This window comes from Protopterus annectens, chromosome 1.part1 (assembly GCF_019279795.1).
Source record: "Protopterus annectens isolate FY-2018-M chromosome 1.part1, PAN1.0, whole genome shotgun sequence".
NCBI classification, from domain to species: domain Eukaryota; kingdom Metazoa; phylum Chordata; order Ceratodontiformes; family Protopteridae; genus Protopterus; species Protopterus annectens.
The window spans coordinates 1,145,039,311-1,145,065,274 of record NC_056726.1 but is presented as its reverse complement, the minus strand read 5'-3'; the positions used below and the strand labels follow the sequence as shown (position 1 = coordinate 1,145,065,274).

The window sequence follows — 25,964 nt, the reverse complement described above, 5'->3', positions numbered from 1 at the left end:
ACCCTAGCCAAAGGTATATGGAATGGGATCCCTCCTAAAGCCCTGATTGGAGTAGACTGCCCAGGCAAGTAGAGCTCTTCTGTAACCAGTGCAGGCTTTACAATGGTTATAGCAGAGGCTGTGTCTCTCTTAGCAATGGCCTTTTTGATATTCACTACAATAGAATATCACCTCTGGTGGTAGTTTGGTACCCTTGTTGTCCCAAGACAACCTACTATTGGCATTTTGTCTTTCCCACTTACTGGTTCTTATACCTTTTGTTCCCCACCTTGCCTCCGTGGATATCTGTATGCCACATGGCCCCACTGGTTCCATTCAAAACATTTAACCCTAATTCCTGGATGTTACCTAGACTAGTGGCTTCCCCTGTTACTGGTGGATTCTGTTGGGACAGTCTGTGCTGCTCACCATGGGTTCCTTTAGTCCCATGAGCAGTACTGGGGGTCCCTTTCCTGTGCAGGGCTGCCCTGCTTGCTAGGTATAGGTCTCCTTTCTTCCCCAAATCCTCTGAAGGAGCACATTGTCTATCAGCTAACCAGATCCTCATGTCCTCAGGCAAAGTGCTAAGGGCTTGTTCCCTTACCAAAAGGTCTGCAAGCCCTTCAAAAGTGGTGACCTAACATCCACTCACCCAGCTATGAAAATAAGTGATCAGTTCAGCAACATATTCACATACATTTTCATCTGCCTTGCGTCTATGCTCATGAAACATTTTCCTATACATTTCAATTGTTAGCTTAAAACATTCTGACAAGTGTTTTTTTTTTACAGCAATATAAACAAAACAGGCAATGTCATTCATTTTTGCTAAAGAAGTTACAGCTTTACCATGGAGTAAGGGGGTCAAGAACCATACCCAGAGTCCTTGCTCAACTTCATATTGTTTACATACCCACTCAAACATATAAATGAAGCTTTTAAAATTATCCCCCTCTTTAAACTGTGGAAGAAATTTACTGACCTTTTGTGCTTATGGGGTCCGGTTACTCCCTTCCCCATTGCCTCCATGACTCTGGCAGAGTCAGCATTTCCCTCTCATGCCTCCTCTGCCGTTCATTTTCCTCAGCTTATCTCCTCATTTTCACAGCTGCTTCTAGTTCCATATGCCTGGTCTCCAACTCAAGTCTGTTTAGCTCCAGCTGGATTTTTAAGTCCACTTCAAAAATGTTGAGCTGTCCATTCTCTGAAAATATTGCATCTCCACTGTCAGTCTGATTGTCCTCCAAGCTGCTGTTTTCTGATGCAGCTGTAACCAAGGCTGCAATCAGGTTTGCTTTATTCAGGTATCCATGCACCAGTCCCCTAGCCTGGCACATCTCCGCCAGCTGGCTCCTTGTCAGCTTTCCATACTCTTCTGTGACATGCTGCTTGCTCACCTTGACTAACACTCAGCTAACAAAAGAAATACAACAATTGTGATCTGAACTCTGAGTATACACTGCGTGGCTGTTTTAGAGTACAAAACACTTTTAGATGTCATTCTATATAAGCTACAGGAATCTGCTCTACCCACACCACTACAAGCCAATTAGTGTTTGCCAACTAATCAATATGTGATGTGGATCCCACCACTGCCACCAATATATGATAGGATATCCCAACCACTGCCATCAATATGTGATACTTGTTCCCTGGCCCATCAATCAAGGAGCCTCAATCCTCACCACTGATACCAGAAAAGGCACCTCCTAGACCTCCTAGAAGAGGCAAGGATAATTAATACACACAGTAAAGTACAATTTCCCTTAAGTGCACACAACAATCACAGTCAGTCTAGGCCTGGATGCTCCTTTACTCACTAGGTCCCCAATAAGACTCCCCACTGGCAGAGCTATAGGGTCCAAGTCTCAGCCTAGATAGCAAGCTAAAACCTCCAGTACCCTGTCTGTCAAACCAGTTCTTCGTGTCCCTGCCAAGTAGCTGAAACACCACACACACACTTTGAGAAGAGGTTATACAACTACACAGACCCCCCTTGGAAAAGGCTGGAACAGGTTCTCCGGCTGTGCCCCTGTTACCCAGACCATACAGTAGTAATTCCTACCACCACCCAGCTAACAATTATCAGCTAATAAAAGCCTCTTAAAAGGGTGTCCAATTATTACTGTGCAATATTATAATCCAATAGTAGTATGAATAAGCAGTCAAAGCTTAATTTGGAGTGACACAGACAGTAAAATCTCTAAATATGTAATGTACTTTAGAGGTTAAATTATCTCTACATAAACCGGCCACAGGTTAAGGTTTTAAAATATTTAATAATAAATAATTAAAACACAAGACAAAACTATTACAGTACAATGCCACTCAAGTTCAGAGATCACACAGAAACTTAAAACAATATCATAGGAAAGATCTGATTTCAAAGAAAAATATTTAGTCTAACTTTCTTCTAAATTTAACTATTCCTAAGAGAAATCACAGTGCTATAATGCTACTTACATACATAAAGAGCAAGCATTGCTGGGTTAGATGTCCAAGATCAAAATGCTTACAGTCTCTCACTGAATAGTTTTTAAACACTAACCAACAGCTCTGCTGAGGCACTCCCAAATTACATCATTTTGCCACTTAGGTTTTCTCAGGCCACAAACTGCATTATTTAGCAAGCTAACACCTGCTCAGGAAACTACAACAATACAAGGCATTTCACATATACACTCTAGCAGAAAACAGAGCAATAAACCACCTTGCACATGTAAATTCTGGCCCTTAACTGTAACCTTAAAATAATGGGGTGGGCTTGAAACCTTCATTCAGTTCCACAGGTGTCAACTTGTAAAACATCAAAGAGATTCATAAGATCTTTTCAACTTAAAAAGACACATTTGAAATGCTTGGCTTGGTTTTCCTTACAGCAGATGGCAATGTTGCAACAATCTTGAAGTTCACATTTTACAGTGTTTTCTTTCAATTAACAACACAAGCCTGTATTTTACATTTATTTTTACAATTGATAGAATTATGTATCAAATTCTATTTGACAAGGCTGGCAGCCTTCGCCCATCTTCCTCCAATCTTCACATACTAATATATATATATATATATATATATATATATATATATATATATATATATATATTTATATTTATATTTATATATGCATATACATATATATTCATTAGCAAATGCTACTTTTATCTGTATGCTTTACTAAAAAGTCCACTGATGGCATGGGCATGTTTGTCAGGGCATTTCACAGATATATATATATGACTGTCAATAGCTGAAATGGAATGTTCTTTGTTAAATCCGTAGACACATTACAGAAACAGTTCATTTGATAGTGCTTTCAGCATTTCACTGATGTTTTGATAGCAAAATGTCTCATTTGCCTGTTCTTTTAGGAATGGGAGAACAAAGCTGCATGTGTGTTTTGGCAAAAACAATAATATGTTACCATTGTCATTCTCCTTTTGTTGCATCCAGCCTTGTTTTTTTTCTGTTTATGTAATATGTTGCAACCACGCAATTCCTGCTGTTTGTATTTCAAATATCTATACTTTTTTATGTTTCTCCAGTGGGCAATAGTGAAATGCTACCTTTTCCTGTTTTGTCTTGAAACAGGAATTTTTTAGTTATTTGTATTATCCTTCTGTTATGTTTTAGGTCACCTAGGACTATGGCACTCAGGTATCTCAATCCTCGAAACCCCCCTTTATTGACCCTGAGAATCAGATCATTATAGAAGCTTTTAGGCAAAATAGTGCCTTTATGCTTGAGAGAGGACATGGAGATATGTCAGACAGAATGCAAATTTGGTTACAGATGGTTGCAGCTGTGAATGCAGTAGGCAGCTACAACAGGACATATGATCAGCTGTGCCATAGGGCCACTGACATGATCTCATCTGCACGGAGGAGGGCAGCTGCAGTGACCCATGATCAAATGGGTATGGCGGGGCGGCTGATACAGAGCCACCACTAACAGCAAATTAAGGGTTCCCTCCCACTATCAGGGATCCAAGCAGCTCCCAGGAATGTACATAACAGCATGTACTTGACATTGCCAAAGAAAGTTCTGCTACACTGATGAAGCTCCTGAAGAACTGTAGAGCACAGCAAAATGAAAATTTCGGTGAAGCACCACGGCTTGATTAATATTAATTGCGAAATACTTCAGTGAGACAAAGAGTTGCATGAGTGAAAACACTTTTAATACACAAATTAAAAGAAAACAATGGGCGCTTTCAGCTGAAATAGCCTTCTTCAGATCGTGAAAATACATCTAGCTAAAAACATTTAAGAAGAAAAGGCATCCAATCACAATCACATTTCATCGGGTTTAACCAATAAAAATGAATTTCCTACTTAAAATGTTAATTAAGAAAGATTAAACAGGCTTATATGACCGGTGACAAGACTTGTCCAATGGTAGGCTGTTTTTTGAGCAGTGAACTAATAACTTGTTTGGGGTGGGATTAAAACAAAAACAATAATGTGTTCCTCAACTGAGAGAGATACAATGCAAATCCAGTCTTCAAAGGAAGACGTGTTCTTGGTCTTCCCACTAGTTAAACTACCAATTATGAATTAATACCAAGAGCGAAAAGCTAATCACGTTGTTACTTACACAATATCTAACAACAGGCTCCCTACGTGCAAATAACATTTTTAGAGTCTATAAGAAAAATAAAAGATAGGCCAGTTCATGAACATAAATAATCATAATATAAGAGTTAAAGACCTCAGGATAGGTCATAAAAGTTCTATTCTAATAGCATCGCAGTCAAGGGGAGCAGCACACTAACAGACATCAGATTAAACAACTGCCTTTTACGATAGAACGCAAGGCTAAACAAAAAAGATACTTTTTCACTTTTTGGTCGTAACTAAAAAGAGGTGTAGCAATTCTCGCTAGCAGAATTAGAACACCAATCTGAATATTGTCTGGTTATAGATCATATAAAGGAAGACTGTGTTTTTTTAAGTACACATTTCTATTTCACCAAATAAAATTACTTCCAATGACATGCTACACTTAAAAAAACATAACCAATAGCTTGTTTTGAGTAGGGATGAAAAAATCAGCAGCAAATGGTCATGCCATTGCTACATTAATTCTAGTAGTAAGACAATCTTTCAGAAGGCATTTGGCATTGGTCTCCTCAACTAGAGGACAACCTATTGCAATCTATATCAAAAGAAAAATGGTCAATCACTGGTTTCCATCAAGGTAATACTACGGAAATATTTCTAGTTACGGATCCTCTGATAAAATGCTGTGCTAACTATGTACCTCTATTTGATCCAATGGGATAACTTCCAATGACATATTACACTTAGAAGAACATAACCAATAACTTGTTTGGAGCAGGACTAAAAAATATATAAGCAGCAAGTAGTCATGCCATTTCTACATTAATTCTAGTAGTGAAACAAGCCTTTAGAAAGCATTTGCCATTGGTCTCCTCAACTGGAGGACAATCTGTCACAATTGATGTCAAGAGAAAAGTGGCCAATCACTAATTTCCATCAATGTAATAATGCGTAAATATTCCTAGTTACGGGTCAGCTAGTAAACTGCTGTGCTTCATGCACCTCTATTTGATTCAATAAGATAACTTCCATTGGCAACGTACACTTGAAGAACAGATCTTATAGTTTATCTGAGGCAAGGCTGGAGAAATCTACAGCAAATTTTATCTTTATTATGTTAATTAAAACAATGAGCCAAGCCTTTGGAAGGCATTTTCTCATTGGTCTCCTCGAAGAGAGAACCACCTATCATGATCTATACCTAATAGAAAAGGGCCAATCACTAGCTTCCGTAATGTAGTTCTGAAAAATAATATTAATAATGCAGAGAATACAAACTTGCTGTGCAAAAGCAAATGTTAACGTTCATCAACAAATAATAAAATTACCAAATGCATATAAAAATGTATAAATATAAAAAGGTTACTCAATAGATGCCTCATTTTTCTTTGCTTTATAAGCGCCGAAAAAGTGGGTTGTCATTCAATCTCCTCAATAGGGAAACTGCCAGTCGCATTCTATATCAAAAGCTAACAATGGAAACAGTTATAAAAGGGACATAAATCTACTATATAAGAAATATATAATATAATAAACCAATGACTTTTCTTTCAGCTGGCAAAAGACATAAATACATACATATTTGCAAAAGCAAAAGTTAATGTGATGTACTAATATCCGATGGTCCGTAATATAGGTTAAGAGATGAACATCTATATTAGCTAAAATAAGTAAAAGAGAGACTACAAATTATATTTCCTATAGTCGTATAGTAAAACTCTTGCTTAGACTTGAATTCCTTACAGAAAATCAATTCAAAGAATATTCAAAACTATATGAGCCAACAACAAGAATGGATTACAGATGAAACTTCCTATGGGCTCATAACAAAGCTCTTGCCTAGACGTGAATTCCTCATAGGAAATCAATTCAAAGACTATTTGAAGCTACATAGCCAGAAAAAAACATTAGATCATAATTAAGACACACCTTTGCAGTAAGGGATAAACCAAGCCATAAAGCAGCTGCTCAAGATACAGTAAACATGGAGACTACAAGATCATACATACATTGAACTAAACAGTATAGAAACTGATACCGACAGGAGCACAAAAAGAAAGCCGCTCATCATTAGCCTATGCCCAGCATCCTTGCTTTCAATATAGGTTTCAGTGGAGCCACATTATTAATACATGGATGGCAATGAGCTCTAAGATTCGCAATCCATTCAACTTCCCTGCTTTCAGTCCTATTTACAATATCACCTTTCCTTGAAGTCTGATGTATACATTCTATTGCTTGGAATTTGAAATTATGATTAGGGAAGGAAGCAATATGCATTGATAACGCATTATTAGGATCATCATTTCTTATATCGCAAATGTCATAGAATATGATCTTTAAAAGCTGGTTGGTTTTACCAATATAGAAAGCTTTGCAGGTGGAACAAGTGGCTAGATAAATTAAGTTATGTGTGTTACAATTAACAAACACATTGAAAGTATATGACTTATTAGAGACTGGGTGGATAAAGATATTGCTACCATCAATAGAAGTGCAAACTTTGCATTTGTGGCATCTAAAAGTACCTTTCTTTTTCGAAGGTTTTTGCTGGATAAAACCATTTTTCTGGCATAAGCGACATTTTGTATTTTTTCTGTTTTTAAAACAAAACCTAGGATGATCCTCTACAATATTTTTGGACTTATCAGCCGTTAGAACAGGCCAATATTGCTTAATTGTCTCACAAACACATTTGTTGTCATTGCTGAAAGTCATTAAGCACTTCAAGTGCAGGTTGTCAGTCCTGGTGCTGGAGGGTGGAAAAGAATCTGTTGATCGATTAAAATATGGCCAACCATGATTTGTTCTAATGGAGTTAATGTTGATGGTCAGTCTGAGGTCCATATCTTTATATCATCTTGATGTCAAGTTGTGGTGCAACTCAATGAACTCTCTTAAAAAGTCATCATCATTGGTACACAGTTGAGAAATTCTGGTGGCTTGATTTTCCAGAATATTGTTGAAGATGTGTTTGGGATGCGTACTTTGTCTATGCAAATAATGATCTCTCCATGTGTTTTTTCTATGGAGACTAGTTTGTATTCCATCAATATGATCTAATGAGATCTTCACATCAAGAAAATCAACCATTTGGTCAGAGTAATTGACTTTAAACTTCAGAAAACCAGTGGTGTTATTGAGATAGTCTGTGAATAAAGTCAGCTGTTCAGCATCACCTTTCCACATAATAAAAATGTCATCAAGAAAATGACTACAATAGAAGAGATGTTGGTACCAAGGGTTTGATTCGCGTAGTACTTGCTCTTTCTCCCATTGGGCTAGTACTATGTTTGAGTAATTATTCACACATGGGGTGCCCATGGCAACTCCCCATGTTTGTAAGTAGAGATCCTGTCCATAGACAAAGACATTATTGTCAAGTACCAGTTCCAAGAGGTGGCAAAGAGGATCTGTAGTTATACCCAAGGAATGCAGAAAATTACAGATGGCTTGAATACAAAACTCATTAGGGATCACAGTGAACAGGCTATTAATGTCCATTGTGACTAAGAGTATACCTTGTAGGTCTCTCAGATTACTTTTTGCTCTTTTCAGATCAACCAAGAAACTGCCAGTGTCCTTAAGTACCATTTTAGCTTGTGGTAGAGCTTGTTTAAGTTCATTTTCAATAAACATTGACAGAGGTTCAGTAATCCACCCCTTCCAGTGAAAATAGGACATAGAGGTGGATCAAGAGGATCTTTATGGATCTTTGGAAGCCCACTTATGGTGGGTATAGTATGGTGGGAGACCTTAAAGAAATAATACAAATCATTATCTAAGCGCCTCTCCATAAACAATTCATAAAGATCATTATTGAAGTTGTTAATAATTTTCTCCAAATCCCTTGAGTTTAATCTTTTATAGGTAGTTACATCGTCTAGCATCAGTTTCATGTTGTTGACATACCAATCAGAGTCCATCACTACAATACCACCTCCTTTGTCAGCTGGATTGATGACTAAATCTTGTCTTGTTCTCAATTCATTAAGAACAGCTTGTTCAGCTTGAGTTATGTTGTAAACACCTCCTTTACAGGGTCTCTGTTCCCTTACCTTCGCCATCTCTATTTCACATAAACGTAGGAAAATTTCAACTGCTGGATGGTTCACAGCTGTGAACTGACTAGGTTTCTTATACTTCAGACCAAAATGGTCATTTTTGGTCCCGAAGATAGATCTGAGAGTCACATTCCTACAGAACAGTCTGAGATCCGTTACAAATTCATTGAGATTGGAATTTAAGGCAGGTATAAAACTCAGACCTCTTGAGAGTACTGATATATATTCAGGAGGTACGATTGTTTGAGAATTTTTGAAGTCTAAGTTTAAGTTAGCTTCTTGCATTTCCTTTCTTGGATCTGAGCTCTGGGATTCTGATGGAACTGTTGCTTGACAAAAAAACGGTAAAGGCAGATTAAAGGCTGTATGGATTGCGCCTTCCTTTGGTCTAGTGCCTGATAAGGAGGAGGTATTCAGTTCACAGTTTTGGCTGATTGGCATCTGGGGGGGTATGACTAGGTCCAGCTTTACAAACATCAGCTTCTGCTGGTAAACTAATAGGGTGGTCTCTGGTCCCTTCCAAAGTGTCAGAGGGTAAGTTGTCTCTTATGGCTCTTCCTGGGTAATGATGCTATCAGACTCTCAGTGAGATTTATTTCATATAAAGGTTTGTCTCTTCCAGTTGATCTTAGTACTTCTCTCAGCCATTCAAAAATATGTCCTTTCTTGAAATTCTGGAAGTCTTGAGCTAGTTTCTTGGCTTTTTGTTCCTTAAGCTTATTATATATATATATATATATATATATATATATATATATATATATATATATATATATATATATTAAGATTGAATTGTAACATATTTTTCAGTTCACTTTCTAAGGGAGTCATCTAGCTCTCTCTTGCAGCTGAACCTGAATAATACTGGACTGGAAACATCCACCAACAATACTGATAGCACAAATGAAATATACTTTTTTGCTATCTTTCAAGAAGTGGAGAATTCAGCCTATAGGCTGAAAAGGTTGCAATGGCAACACCTCCACCTTGAAGCTGGTGTTTTCCATAAGGCGATACCATGGGGAATGAGGGTTAAATGTCTACCTGCATATGGCAATACATATTCAGACCTGCTTGCCCAATGGCAAGCAATTAATTTAGAGACCAGCTATAAATATATGAATATATTGATTGAATATTTTAAGCCGGAAAAGGACAGGAAAGCCATCAGCATTAAGCAAAAACTGGAAAATATGCACCTGGAAGATTCCTTTCTGTGTGTCATGGAAAGAATCATCATGGACCCTATCAACAAAGCCATGGGAGGCCTTCAAACTCTTGACTCAACCTAGTTTGGTTTTGTCAAGAGTGGATATTGGTTATTAAACATAGTGAACTTCTTTGAGAATGGTACCAAAGCTCTGGATTAGGTCAAAGTAGTACATACCACCTACCATGATTTAGCCAAGGTATTTGGCACAATCCCCCAGTCAGGGATAATTGAGAAAACTCTCTTACATTGTAATTAACGTATACATCACTAGATGGGTAGCCAATTGGCTCACCAACAGAACACATACTGTCAATATTGGGGATTCCACCTCCATCAGTAGACCATTTACCAGTGATGTACCACAGGGATCTATGCTGGGACTTCTACTGTTTGGGATCTATTTCTCTGAAGTCCAGGTGAAGGTAGATGGCCTCTGGCTTACCAAGTTTGCCGATGATTGTAAACTGGGACCATGTCACGGAATTCCTTAATGATGTAAACATATTACAGAAGGGGCTGACACAGACAGATGATTGGTGCCAAAGTCACTGACTAAACCTTAATGCAAAAAATGCCTCATTATCCCCTTTGACAAAAAATTAGCTCTGCTAATTGTGACATAAATAGCACCCACCAACCTCAAACTCAGTGGTGTGAGACTTGGGATCAAAGGTTGATAGTAATCTTAACTTCAATCACCATGTGTCAACAGTGGTAAGGAAAGCCTTGTATATTGTGCATCTCAAAAATAAGGGTGTCACATCCAAGACTAGTGAGGTTATATTTCCACTGTACTTGACCATTATTAGACCACTAATTGAGTACAATGGTCTCTTCTGTGTCTACCTCACAAGGCACCTGGAGCAACTGGACAAACCACAGAGGTTTCTAACCAACAGAATGCAGGACCTCCAAAACATGACCTACACGAAAAGACTAAAAGCCCTGTCACTGTACTCTGTATCATATAGACTGCTGGAAGGCGGCCTGTGCCTGGCCTACAGAGTAGTCTCTGACCCTGCCCTAATGGAAATGATGTACATCCGCAAATCAAATGGGACAAGAGTCACTCACTCCAAGGATGACAACCTAGCCTGTGACATTAACAGAATGTGCTGAAGTCACATATATGTCTCCCAGAGATTGCCGCTCCTCTGGAATAAGCTCACACTTCATGTGAAGCAGAGCTCCTTAATGTACATATTTGAGCACATGCTTGACAACTGGATGGGTAACGGTAAATTCATCCTAGGGGTGGCACCTATGTCCCTCATGGACAGTGGAAGTCACTGCTGATCATGGAATCCCTTTGCAAACAATGACCATCTGACTGTGGTCATTGAGGGTACTCTATTTTTTAAATGGCTAGGCTTGTAATGGCCCTAGGGCCATTAGCCTAGTAACCTCCTATGAACCTGTGAACCTATGAACAACCACCCTACTCGACTTCACCAATTGAATCAACTCATATAGGAATGCTAGGCTTTTAGTCTCTTCTATTTTCATGATTTCTCTGTGGCTTTTGACACTTGTCTCTCATTCAAACCTACTTGATGAATTATATCCTTAGGTCTCTAACTTTTCACTGTCTTGCCATAGATACCTCTCCAAAAGAGAACAAGCTGTACAATGGCAGCACAGTCCTACTCCGTTGTTACCAGGCACTGTTGGAGTCCCTCAGGATTTCATTCTGGGTCATCTCCTATTTAGCATATTTATAGTTAGTTTCCATACTGCATTCAAATATGCTACCTTAGTATAGTACACAGATGATACAAACTTGATTTTCTCTGCTGCATATCTCAAGAAATCACAACAAATTATTCAAACATATTTCTCTTCCATAGTATCCTTACAAAAACAATGGTGATATACTACTCAACCCAAAGAAAAGCAAACAAATGCTATCAGCATTCAAAAGCACATGTTCACAGTCACCTCAGCAAACAAAACAACTATAGAAAATGTGACACAAATAAAATTGCTTGGATTCACCAAAGGCAATGTTTTTTTTTTTTAAATATAACTAACACATACTTCACGTCTTCAAAAAAATAAACAATAACAACAACAACAACAAATGCACACATAAATACACAGCCTGGACTTCTTTACTGATGAAAACAAAGAAAAAATAGCTCAGAACACCAAAACTATATATTACACATCAACTCACATTCATTTATGCATTTCTAGTACTCACTAATCTGCAAATTACACAGTATTGTTATAACAAAACAGCAAAAACTGCCACATATGCCACTTTTAGATCTCACCTATCTTGCCCTAGTACAACTACAATAGATGGAACTTCCAAATTACCTAATCTACCCTCAGTTACTTGTGCAACACATTTCATCCACAGACAAGAAAATTGCATATCCCTAAAGAACACCCTTCAGTTCTACCAAACACCTAAAGACAACCATTCTAGTGAACAAATTCTGTTATTAACCACTAAATTAAACAACAGTGCTGGATACACAGTATATTCCAGCTTTGTTTCTAAACCAAAGAACAATTTACCACCTCCACTCAAACAAGCAGACAAGCTTAAATACGTCTGATCTATACAACCTGACCAACAGCTGGCTATGCTCATGTTCCTCACCAGGATAAAAATTAAAATAATTGTGTACCTACCTTTGTATTCTGTGCTTTATTAAATATTTTCATATCGCAATTCATAGTTCATAGTTTAGCACTATGCTAACTGCCCTTACGAGCCATTTTAAGCCTAGCCAATTTGCCCTTGTGAGACTCAAACGCTGCACCTTGTATTTGTAAGGCAAGCACTTTAGCCATTAATCCACTCTCCAACCCTTCCAGATGCACATTCAAACTCCACCCTCTTCCTTCCTCCAAAACATTTGAGATCAAGTATAAATCATAATGCTCAAATGAGGACAAAGACCCTTGTACTCCATTACATAAAATGATCCAGAGTTTGCTGGTCATTGGAAGATAATTTTCTCTGTAGCAGTCTCATTTAAAAAGATAAATGTTTTTGACAGTCACAAAAAGCAGCTGTCACAATTGGTATGTACTCTATATAATTAATGAAAACATATTTAAAAATGAAAGATTGCATGTCTAGATTACATTCTTGTCTTATCTTACTGAAGCTGCTGACTCCAGCCCTATGGTGGTGCCTAATTAAATGCAGATGATTGCCGGATGTGCATTTCTTAGTGCCTTGTAGAAAAGGGCAAAGCAGCTTTAGCATACTGAAACCAAAGTCTGATTACTTCTGATTTATTGCCTTGTAAAAATACAAAGTCTGGTTAGTGCACATAAACTTTGCAGGCTATTAACCCTTTAAGCTTTCACACAGTACTTCTTCTTCTTTTGGCTTTTCCTGGTTAGGGATCACCACAGCAGATGACCTGTCCACTCATATTGGCAGTGGAGTTTAACAGTGCTGAGTTGCCAGCCTGGTGCCCAACCTTCCACAGAAGACACACACATGCACGCACTCATGCCTAGGGCCAATTTAGAGTGTCCACCTACAGCATGTCTTTGGGATGTGGGAGGAAACCAGAGCACCCGGAGGAAATCCACAGAACAACATGGAGAACATGCACACTCGACACAGAAGGCACCCCAGCTGAGGATTGAACCAGTGAACCTCTTGCTGTGAGGTGAAACTTTCACACAGTACTAAAAAAAAATGTCTATATAACAGACAACACTTATAATAATGTACAGTTTGCAGGGTTTACTGTCTTCAAGTTTTCTTTTCGTATAAAATGAAAGGTTCATAGGTTGGTACTATGGCCCTAGGGCCTATACAAGCCTAGCTATAACATTTCCCCTGGCTATTTCTTCCCAGAATATTTACTTACCTGGTCCCCTGTCTAGCAGGGCAACTGATGTGATGTTCTCCACTAAACAGCTCTAAGCATATCACACAAGAAATCAGATTACATCTCACATATATACATTCTTATGAAACAGTCTTTTGGGAACACTCAAAGTCATTACTTAGCTATTTTCTGATGTGATGCAATCTGCTAATTAAACTTTTTAGGGAGTCTTTTCTGTTTGAGAATGTTTCTGTGTGACACAGTCTTTCAATGATGCCTTGCAGTCTGTTAATAAGCTCCTTTGTGCTCTTGTCTCAAGGTGAATTATGTGGCAGTTCAGTAAGTCTTTTTTTTGCCTCCAACTCAGTTCCTTCCTCACAACTGCATACTTATCTGTAGTCCTTGAAGCTTGAATTAAACACCGAACATTCAACTCATCCTTATCAGCATTTTTCTCAAGCTGTACCAGCCTGTTACATAAACATGAATGTTGTTTTATTTATTTTATTTTATTTTTTCCTTGCTTCTCAGCTAAGAACAGTTTAACCCTTTACTATATGTATGCTAGCAAACAGAAATGTATGCATCTGACTGACTATATTATTCCTACAGATATTATAGCAACAGAAGTGTATATGCATCTAACTAGCAAACAGAAATAAATGCATTTATAAATCTCTAAATATATATCTAACAATTAAAACTCTTTTCATGTAACAGTATACTTTCTACTCAGGTCAGTTTGGATATCAAGTAGCATTTAGCTTTTTTATTTATTGCTTTGTTTATACTGCTACCACAAATTGTCTGTCAGTGCAGAGTTAACTGTGTTTGCTACATCTTGCCTTTTCTGTACAATCTACTGCATTTACTCCCAGTGATATATTACAGTTTTTTTAAGAATGTTTCTGCTCTGCTTACAGGGCTTAGTTAACTGTGTTTTGCTAAAAGTTGCTTTATCTGTACAAACTACTGCATTTACTCCTAGTGCTACATTACAGTTTTTAAGAATTGTTTTCTGCTCTGCTTACAGGGCTTAATTGATTGTGTTTTCTAAAAGTTGTTTTATCTGTACAAATTATAACATTCACTTCTAGTATTACATTACAGTTTTTAAGAATTGTTTTCTGCTCTGCTTACACAGCTTAGTTGAGTGTGTTTGCTAAAAGTTGCATTATCTGTACAAACAATTGCAGTTACTCCTAGTGCTACATTACAGTTTTTAAGAATTTTCTGTTCTGCTTACGTGGCATAGTTAACTGTGTTTGCTGAAAGTTGCCTTGTCTGTATAAACTACTGCATTTACTCCTAGTGCTATATAACAGTTTTGTAAGAATTTTTCTGCTCTGCATACAGGGCGTAGTTAACTGTGTTTGCTAATATTTGCTTTTTCTGTAAAAACTATTCCATTTACTTTAAGTGCTACATTAGCTGTTTAAAAGTAGTATCTGCTCTACTTTCAGGGCTTAGTCAACTGGGAATATTGTTATTGTTACACTGGTTATTTCTTGTCTCTATTATACCTTATCTTTCTGATTCAATTGAGTTTATCTAGGTCTGGTCTCTCATATGTCTTTTCTTACTTTCTTGGTATAACATTTTGTATGTATCCCCCCTTACCTCTTGCAGCTTCTCCCAACAGCTTAAATGGTCTGTGGTCATCCCCTGCCCAACAGACTCTCCCAGAAAAATACCTTGTGAAAGTGTTATACCCTCTTTCTAACCCACCCCAATTATAATTTCCTGTATACCATCCACTCCCTCTCCTTTCTTCCCCAACATCCACTGAAAAACTACTTCCTGTCAGACTCCAAATACAGCACCCTGTCTATAACCCCTACACCCGCCACCAAAAATGAAACGTATCATTACCATCTCACTCCTACTTCTTCTCTCTTCTCTAACCTCTTATCGCTCACACCTTCCTTATTCTCTTTTATGCTCTCCTACCTCCTATACCTTTGACACTCATTCTACACCTTCCTACTTTCATATCTCCCCAGCCCTTTCCAACCTCTCCACCTGTTCTCTTCACAAACTGTCTATATTGCAAATCTACCCTCCTAACTACAAATCTAAACACAAGTTACACAAACTACATCTATGTACTACTGTACTGCTGTACTCCCTCTTCCCACTAATAACTTACTCATATCTGGGGATGTCCATCCCAATCCTGGCCCTACCTCCTCTCCCCTCAAACACCCCCTTATCTTCTACCTCCCTTCCTACCCCAAACACCTCTCACTATACCCAGCCTCTTACACTAAACTCATCCATATCCAAGCATCTGGCAATATACTCTCTAAATATTCAAAGCCTAACCAACAAAATCACCAATTCAATGCTTGGATAATGCATACAAACCCTCACATCCTTTCCTTATCTGAAACCTGGCTTAAGCCACATATCACTAACAATGAAATTCTCCCACCAGGCTATAATATCTATCGCTCTGATAGATAAAAGGAGGTGGTGCAGCCATCCTCCACTCCAGCTGCTTCAATCTCTTACCTTTTCCCACACCCATCCCTGATTTCCCCCCCTCTGAGCTCATCATCCTTAAGTGCCACCTTAACCCTCACAAAAAATTAGCTGTTGCAGCCATCTATATCCCTCCTTGAAACAATTCATCCACTTTAGAGAATATCTTATCCTGGTTTTCCCACAATATTCTCTATGAAACCCTCATCTAAGGTGATGTTAACCTAGATTGGTCTAAACTTAAAACTGACTCTCCATAACTCAGCATCAACCTGCATGGTTTCCATCAACTGATATCTTTGCCCACCCCCCTCCATAAAAACTCATCCTCCGACTCTGTAATTGACTGGATACTCACCAACTCCCCTCACCACTACCACAACAGCACTATACTATCAGACCAGCTTAGTGACCACCTCCCCACCTCGGCCCTTAGATACACCATCCAACCTCCCAAATCCCACCTTTATAGAGATTGCTGAAAACTCTCTAATTTTAATGCAGTCCAATTCAACTCTATTCTATCCACCATTGACTAGTCTATCCTTAAACAAATCCCTCTCAATGACGCAGTTACTAGGTTCAATAGCATCTTCCTGAATACACTGTACTCCCTTGCTCCCTCTAAGAAGGTTAAAATAAAACCCAATTACGTTGTCTGGCTCTCAAAAAAAAACTAAGTCCCTTATGCTAAAAAGAGATAGAGCTTGGAAAGCCTGGATCAAAACAAAGGAATTACCTCTGTTACATAATTATACACACCAAGCCTGGATCAAACAAAGGAATTACCTCTGTTACATAATTATACACACCAAGCCTGGATCAAACAAAGGAATTACCTCTGTTACATAATTATACACACCAAGCCTGGATCAAACAAAGGAATTACCTCTGTTACATAATTATACACACCAAGCCTGGATCAAACAAAGGAATTACCTCTGTTACATAATTATACACACCAAGCCTGGATCAAACAAAGGAATTACCTCTGTTACATAATTATACACACCAAGCCTGGATCAAACAAAGGAATTACCTCTGTTACATAATTATACACACCAAGCCTGGATCAAACAAAGGAATTACCTCTGCTACATAATTATAGACACATCAGAAATCTTACAAAAAAACAAACCAATAATGACAAAAAGTCCTTTTATAACTCTGGCCAGTTCAATAAGTAATCCAACCCTCACAAGTTCTGGTATACTATTAACAAAATTCTCTCTCCAGGCTGCCCCTCAACTCCCTGCCCCTATCCAAATACATCTCCTCTGGAAACTGCTACTATTCTCAATAAACACTTTATTGAAACCATTCAAACACTCATACCTTCAAACTGTAACACGACTTCTCTGCCTACCCCTCCCAATCCCTCTAACAAACAACTAGTCTCTTTACATCCGGTTCCTACTTCCTACATCTCTTCACAAACTCAAACCCTGCTCTCCCTCCATTGAAGGTCTACCTCCTACCTTCCTCAAACCCTGCTCTCCCTCCACTGACAGTCTACCTCCTACCTTCCTCGAACTTGCTGCTGACTCCATTGCCTGTCCATTATCTAGACTAATCAATAGATCTATTCAGGAATCCACCATCCCTACCATATGAAAATCCAGTTTCACTATTCCCCTGCATAAAGATAGAAACTCTACAAATTCATCTAACTACTGATCTACAGCTAGCCTATCTCCCCTCTCTAAGATTCTCAAAAACTGAATCCACTCACAACTACTCAACTCCCTCCTCCAGCATAACCTCCTTACTCCCACTCAGCATGGTCTCCGTCCCTACCACAGCACAACTACTGCCCTCTTATCCTTTACACATACCACTGCCAAGGCCCTAGATAATGACAAACATCTCCTGTCTCTTCTTTGACCTTTCCAAAGCCTTTGACACAGTCTCCCATCCCCTACTGCTATCTAAACTTGCAGACCTCACTCACAGGTTCATAGGTAGGTACTAGGCTATCAGCCCAAGATCCTACATAAGCCTCGCCAACAAGGTTCCCTGGCTTACACCACCCAAGAAAGTTATTTTCCTGTGCCACTGTCGAGCAGAAACACAAAAGTGATCCCCGGGGTATATTTCCTATTTCCCATCCACTCATCAAGATTTTTCTTGAAGAGTGCTAATGAAGAACTTTGCTTCACATAGATGGGTAGCCTGTTCCAGAGTATGTGATGTCTCTTGGACAGGAATCTATCCCTCCAGCATGTCCTGTTTATTGTGGTGACACGATTTATATCCCTAGACTGTGTAGCTCGGAGGTATTGGGATTTCTTTTACGATGAGGTGTGCCATGTAGAAGGACTTCCTGACTACTGTCGTGATGTGACTATCAAAGGAGAGACTACTGTCCACCTGGGTCCCAAGGTCTCTTATCACACATTCGGTGTTAACTAGATTGCTGCCTATGTGCTGCCTAATCTATCTTCTTCCTTCCTTGCCTGGTTTTCTAGTTACTTATCCTGCAGGCAGTAATCTATTAAATGGCTCTCTTCCACTTCTCCATTCATACCTGTCCCATCTGGGGTACCACAAGGTTCCATCCTGGGTTCCCTCCTATTTACTGTGTTTGCCAGTGATCTCTATACATCTTGTAAACAATCCTCCCTCATCCAATAAGCAGATGACTTGACTTTCATCTCCATCTCAGACAGTATCTTCAATCTCCACACTCTTACTCAACAGGCCTTCCTATCCACTGAACAGTGGTTGTCAAGGAATCTACTCATTCTCAACCTTAAAAAGACCAAACTCTTATTATTTTTTTTGGTGATCTCTGTCTCACCTCAAATCCACCTTTACTATTACTTTCTCTAATAACACTGGTATCCAGCCTGAAGCTCACACTAAAGTCCTTGGGGTCATCATAGACGATGAACTCAAATTGAGCTTGCACATCTTCCAAAGCATAAACAAGACTCACCAGAAACTTGGCTTACTTTATCACAACAAAACATTTCTAACTCACAAAAGCCAGACTGTCCCTTGCACAAGCTCTTCTCCTCCCCTCCCTTCTATATGCTGCTCTAGTACTCACCGACATCCAGACTTCTACTTTAAAGAAGCTCTAATAAACTTACCACAAGATAGCTAGATTTATTACAAACTCTCCATATAATACAGATCACTGCCTTGCCCTAAATACTCTCCACTGGTTAGAATTCCTCCATCTTCTACTGCTGTCACAACTTCAAATGCTGCACTTCATTCTTTACAAACCTTCATCCTGCCCTGCTCTCTCTTCCTTCATCTCTAGCTACACTCCTCCCTGGACTCTCTGTACCTCTAATCAGCTTGTTGTGTCTTTCGGCTTTTTCCCAGTTAGGGGTCACCACAGCGGGACTCCGGTCTACTAATGATTGGTAGAAGATATTTACATGCCGAGTTACCAGCCCTGATGCACAACCTTCAACGAATGTATGCCCTTTCACGCATGTCTCCACACAGAAGACACTTTAGCTGAGAATCGAATGGACAACGTCTTGCTGTGAGTCGACAACGCTACTGCAGCACCACCACCGCAGTAGCAACTACTACAAATCTACCAACCCCAAAAGATAGCTGGCAAGCTCCTATATAAACACTCTGTTGCCCAAGCTAGGAACAGACTCCCAAGAGACATTTGTTCCATCATTCACACATCCCGCTTTAAAGAAAAACTCAAACTTCATCTACTCAACTACAAAATATGCCTTTGTCACGCCCCTTCTTAAGCTCCCCACAATCCTAATATATACCATTTCAGTCCATCCACATACAGCCAAGTACTCCACTATTGTGGATACTTATTAAATTATATAATCAGTACTGTTAGACTTCACTCTTTTTGTAAATATGTAAATATATTTTTTAGTCTGTAAAAATATTGATATGTATATATATCATGTGTTTGCATTTCTGCTTTGTCTCTCTAACATTCTTGTATAACTGATCTTCACCATATTTCTGACTCAAATGTTTGATTCTCTGTAAACTGTCTGTGTTTTTATTTCCGGACCTTTTTTCCTCGAGTCTCCACTGAAAATGGACCACAAGCCCAGCTTGACCAACCCGGTTAACAAATGTCAATAAATAATAAATAAATAAATAAATAAATAGCATGTTTTTTCCTCATATTAGTATTCATAAATACGAATAGAACACACACACACACACACACACACACACACACATATATATATATATATATATATATATATATATATATATATATACATATATGAGCACTACAGAATCCTGAAAGCCCAAAATGCTGAGACCAAAATTCTGAAAGTTCAAAATCCTGAAAACTCAAAATACTGAAAACTCAAAATCCTGAAAACACACAGGATATCAACACTTACTATATTCCAGTACAAGTACATACAGAAACATATTACCCTGCAACTATATGCAGGGGGGAAAGCTCCCCTAAACCCCCTGCTACTTAAATATATCAGCTCCGAGATTGTACTTCACTACACTAAGTACAGTCTTGGAGTTGATATATTTAAGTAGCAGGGGGTGCATGGGGGCTTTTCCAACTGCTTATACTTGTAAAGCAATAATATAGTTTGTGTTTTATTTCTTTTTGTTTGTATTTGTGCTGGAATATAGTAAATGTTAGTATAATGTGTGTTTTCAGTATTTTGAGTTTTCAGTATCTTGAACTTTCAGGATTTTCATCTCAGGATTTTGGTCTTCAGGATTTTTTGGCCTTTATAGGATTATATATATATATATTATATATATATATATATATATATATATATATATATATATATATATATATATATATATACAAATACAATATGTCACAGCATTCTTCAGGACAACTTATTTTTCTGTCTATTCCAAATAGATTTGTAGAATTTGATGTGGTGTATACAGCACAAATTCTGTTTTCCTTGATATTTTGAAACTAACTTGATAATTTTCAGCATTGAAGGTAGTATGGCAAGCCATAACACAGTGGATCACTATCATGCCACTAATCATGAAAAACATGTTTAATGTTCGAGAAACAGATGACAAGAAATTCACTCAAGTGAAACTTCAGAAATGTACCTTGGCATCGATGTCAAGAAGACAAAATAATTAGAGTTACGATAGCCGAGACCTGATCACTGTACTTTGTAGGACATGGAGCTTTAACTGCTCTGTGTACTATCAGTTACAGACAAAAAAAGGAAAAAGTTAGGAACTTAAAGTGTTCATTTTGCCACAAGTTTTGTTTATAATGTGACACCAAAAAGTATTTAACAGCTTTTCAAGCTGATTTACCCTCTGCTGCTGCTCTTTGCTGGCAGACAATACCCACTGTAAATCCACAGTATGAGATGTGTTCTTAACAGTGCTTAGGCGTGCTTAACAAGCATGTGTTTTTCCCATTTTTGAAGCATAATCATGTCACTCACTGTACTACAAAATAATTACATTCATTAAATTATACTAATTTATAACTTATCTTACTTTAATTACAGTACTTATATTCTCAAGTACTTTTTACAGCAACCACTGCGGTGGTGGTGCTGCGGTAGCATTGTCGCCTCACAGTAAGACGTTGTTCCGTTCGATTCTCAGTTAGAGTGTCTTCTGTGCGGCAACATGCGTGAATGGGCGTCCCTTCGTTGAAGGTTGTGCGTCAGGCCCAGCAAGTCGGCACGTAAAAATCTACTTCCAATCATTTGCGGACCAGAGTTCCGCTGTGGCGACCCCTAACCGGAAAAAGCAGAAAGACACAAACAAAACTTTTTACAGCAACCACAAACCAAATGAAATATGTGGAAATGAGCAAATTAGATAAAATTATATATTAAACATGAGTAACATTATTTCTAGGAAACACTCTAAATTAACAAATACTGTCTATACAAAGAAAACGTGAATAACATTTTTAACTATAAAAAACTAGCATGAATACTCATGTCATTTTGAAAAACGTTGCATTTACTGGGATGATATAAAAATGAGAATTTCAAAGTTGTTAACAGTCTTAAACAATATAGTCCATGATCCAAAAGGACAGCTTTAAGAATGTCTGCAGAATGAATATAAAGCCAGGAATGGAAGGAGAAAACACTGGTATCTCTGGAGAGAAGTTCGACAGATAATCCCATTCTGCTGTCTCCAAGACTCACAAAGTCACAAAATGTCTTTTACTCAATGTAACAGTCCACTGCGGAGACAATGACTGTTTCCCAAAACAACCAGCCAACTAAAGCCAAACTGAGTTTGAAAAGTCATGAATCTTTTCTGTAGGAAAAGTTCACCAAACTGGTAGCACACCAGTAACCAGCTCAGTTTGAGTTACTACCTCTTAAATTATACTGGGCTCAGAAAATATGGTCAGAATGCAATCAGGTCAGCGTGTTGAAAATACAAGTACAACAACAAAGAAGTCAACATTTTCATGGAAACAAAAACTGCTCATGGTCCAGTGAATAAGAAACAATGTATCCACCAGTCTCCTTTTGATAATAATAAATGCAGCAGATATTGTGATAAAAGATGTAGTTTTAGAGGTGACAATAAGACTACGTCACAAAATGCACAAATTCACTTTTACTGGGAATTGCAAAAGGTGCATTTTAGGTCATGCTGTAATCATTAAGATGCAACATCACTTGGATTGATTACTAAATAGAAAACCCACCCATAGTAGGAATTTAGGAGCACCCCCAGAAATTTCACTTTTCGTACTTCATCTTGATCTGTATCAGTGAAATTCAGCATTTTTGTCATGCTGTCATTTATAAATCTGCTAGTATGAATCCATGCATGCTACAGATAATAGATAAAGTGGTACTTAATAAGATATCTACCTCTGAATGTAGTAAAGTCAAGCAGTAAAACAAATTTCTCATCATTATTTCTACTTGAAAGCACCGTTATGTTCAGCAGCATACATTTTAAATAAGGCTTTCTCTAGTGATGCATGTGTATTACCTAAAAAAAGACTGATTTGCTTTATTTTTTATTTACTTCTGAAAGGTTATTTTAATGTACGGATTGTGGATGGAATGAACAGCTGCTCTGGGCGAGTTGAGGTCTATTACAGCAATACATGGACTTCTGTCTCAGTGAATGGATGGGATATAAATGATGCCAATGTCATATGCCGGTCACATGGATGTGGTTTTGCACTAACAGCTGTGACTGACTTCAGGTTTGGTGTATCTAATTCTACATCTAATTCTACCTGGCTAACAAATGTTCAGTGTGTAGGAAGCGAGTTTTCACTGTCTTATTGTTATGTTGAAGTCTTATCAACAAATACAGTTCCCACAGGTGCGGCTGGAGTTATTTGTTCTTCAGGTAAGCACATAAGCATGTGTAAGACAATTATATACTCTTACTAATATGATCTGCTTAAATTTGATTCTAAATTATGTTTAAGGAAACAGATGTTTTATAAAGTAGAAATGAAATGGGTTTCAATAATATTAATTCAACATGCCAATTTATTTATTTATTTATTTTACATTTGCTAACCAGGATAGTCCACTGGACACAGGTCCATTTTTAGTGGAGAGCCGGGGAGAAAAGTTCCACACTTATGAATAACATGTAACAAAAAACTACAAAGTTTACACAAAGTACATTTAGATACAAAATGCAGTGAGTCTTAGTCGTGTATACATACACATCAGCCACAATTAGTGAAAACAGAGAAGTCATACAGTAATAGATTCATTAGTCTAAAGAGATATATAATGACCTCATTTTATATATATATATATATATATATATATATATATATATATATATAGGTAGATATATGTATATATATGTGTGTGTGTGTGTGTGTATATATATATATATATATATATATATATATATATATATATATATATATATATATATATATTAATGTACTTGTGGATATGTTCATCTATGCACACATTAAAGTATGTATTTTGTAATTAACTTTGTATTTCATTTTGATAGTTATGCAGAAAAACTAAAATAAGAATGTTGTTTTTCCAATAGAAGCACACAAGTGCAAGAAAGATTGATAACTGCTTGGCATCAGACTGTGAAACATTCAGAAAGTAATGGGCAATGTTATGACAATACATGGAAATTCAGAAACGTTAACTACTTAAAGGGTTGAGGACTCTACCAAGTTTGACAATGACAAGATGACACCCCCATTTGTAATAAATTTCATGGCGGTGGTTCAGAAAGACTTATCATGTGAGATAAGCCCTAACACTGACATTTCCCCCCTCATGGTAAGCCTATCCAGTTCATAAAAGCCCTACCAGTGAAGTTTCCAATAGTGGAGGTCACAGTATTGAAGTTAATCTTGCAAGTAGGGATAAGGATAAGCTAATGTTAATTAACCTTGTCCACTCCGCAGAAATGCCAGCAACTCATGATTTATCCTGACTGGTCCCCTAGGAGTGAATACATGACAAGCTGCAATGGCATGACCATCCTCATGAAAAAAAATAAAATAAAAAACTTCAAGTTTGCACTTAGGCCTTATCTCCTCTGGCATTGGGCTGACAGCTCCATTTTCCATATCATGCCTTTTTAACTGTTTTATTGTTTTTATTCATTCTGCTGATGCTTCATAAACTCCAACATATGATGTCATTAAGTTTGAATTTCTCTTAAAGAGAACATGCGGCATTCCTGTCTTATTTTCATTTATATATCTCTATGATTCTATTTGATTTGTTCTTAAACATGTTATTTTGTCTCAGTTTTTGCTGCCTTACTCTGTAACCATCCAACTTTCCCTTCTGTTCACCCAACTGGCCTGTTTGTTCCCCTAGGAGACAAGAGCCTTTCAACTCATTTATTCCTCCTAGGAATAACAGGCAAGTTGTAGAGGCAATGTTGTCATCAAATCTTGGAGGTGGGGGTTGTAATTAAGGTCTATTCCTTGCTGTGCATTCCCAGTAGCTCAACAAGAGGTTCCATGTCCACATGCAGCTTGCTTCCAGAAGTGACATAGCACCTCAAGGGTCTTGCTCTATTTTTAAAACAAGCACTCTCTATGGCTTCCAGTCACTAGCATATATGTATCCATGGAATGTGTGCCCTGGAGATGCACAACATACTCTCCCCACTGAGACAGACAAGCAGGCATTGTTTCATCATTCCTTTATTACCCTTCCCAGCTTTTCCAGCACCTGAGTTACATTCAGGCCTTTATTCCTTTATGCTAGCTGAGCCAGAATTCTGAGATACACCTTCAGATTAAGAGACTAGAAACCATAAAGAGAAATGATTGCCATGTCCATCTCAGAATTATTATACTTGTGTAATTTATGTGTGTACCAGTTTACTATAACTTCAAATTTTCAGTAACTGGTCTCTCCATTTAGCAATATCACCACATGGGAAAATGACAAAGATAATTAATTAGTATGAAAAATTGCTAGAGTTTTGTCGGCCTTGTTAGAAAATAAATTGATAAGGACAGTCTCATGACTTATGGGCTAATGCTTGAAGTCTTCGGAAAAATGTTGAATGAAATTAAATCTCTATATATCTCATACTGATGACACAGTAAGAAGAAAGTAAATGTTCGATAACTGTTAGAATTGCTGCTGTAGCATATAAATCTTTCTGAGGGTGTCTGTTACCTCCCCATTCCCATCATGGACTGCACATATCTCACTTTTCACTTCTTTAGTAGGCAGCACAAAGCTGAGGAAAGTAGGAAGGCAGGAAAATAAAAGAGGAGAAGGTAGACCACTAGAAAAACACCAAAGGAGAGAGGAGATGGTTGAAAGGTATGTTAGCTATGATGGATCTTCTTACAGATCTGTCATTATGGTAAGTACATAAATGTAGTGTTGAATAAGAAAATGCTCATATTTGGTAACCATTAGGCCAAGATCCCTAG

At 37.9% G+C, this 25,964-nt stretch overlaps 1 protein-coding gene across 1 annotated transcript in view; it reads left to right on the top strand.

Annotated features, from left to right (window-relative positions):
* Nucleotides 1-25,964, top strand: part of LOC122815764 (deleted in malignant brain tumors 1 protein-like) — a 671,312-nt gene that overhangs the window by 422,939 nt on the left and 222,409 nt on the right. Inside the window, exon 8 of the mRNA XM_044088533.1 lies at nucleotides 23,093-23,416. Coding sequence (XP_043944468.1) covers nucleotides 23,093-23,416 — 324 coding nt within the window. The remainder of the gene's footprint in view (nucleotides 1-23,092; nucleotides 23,417-25,964) is intronic.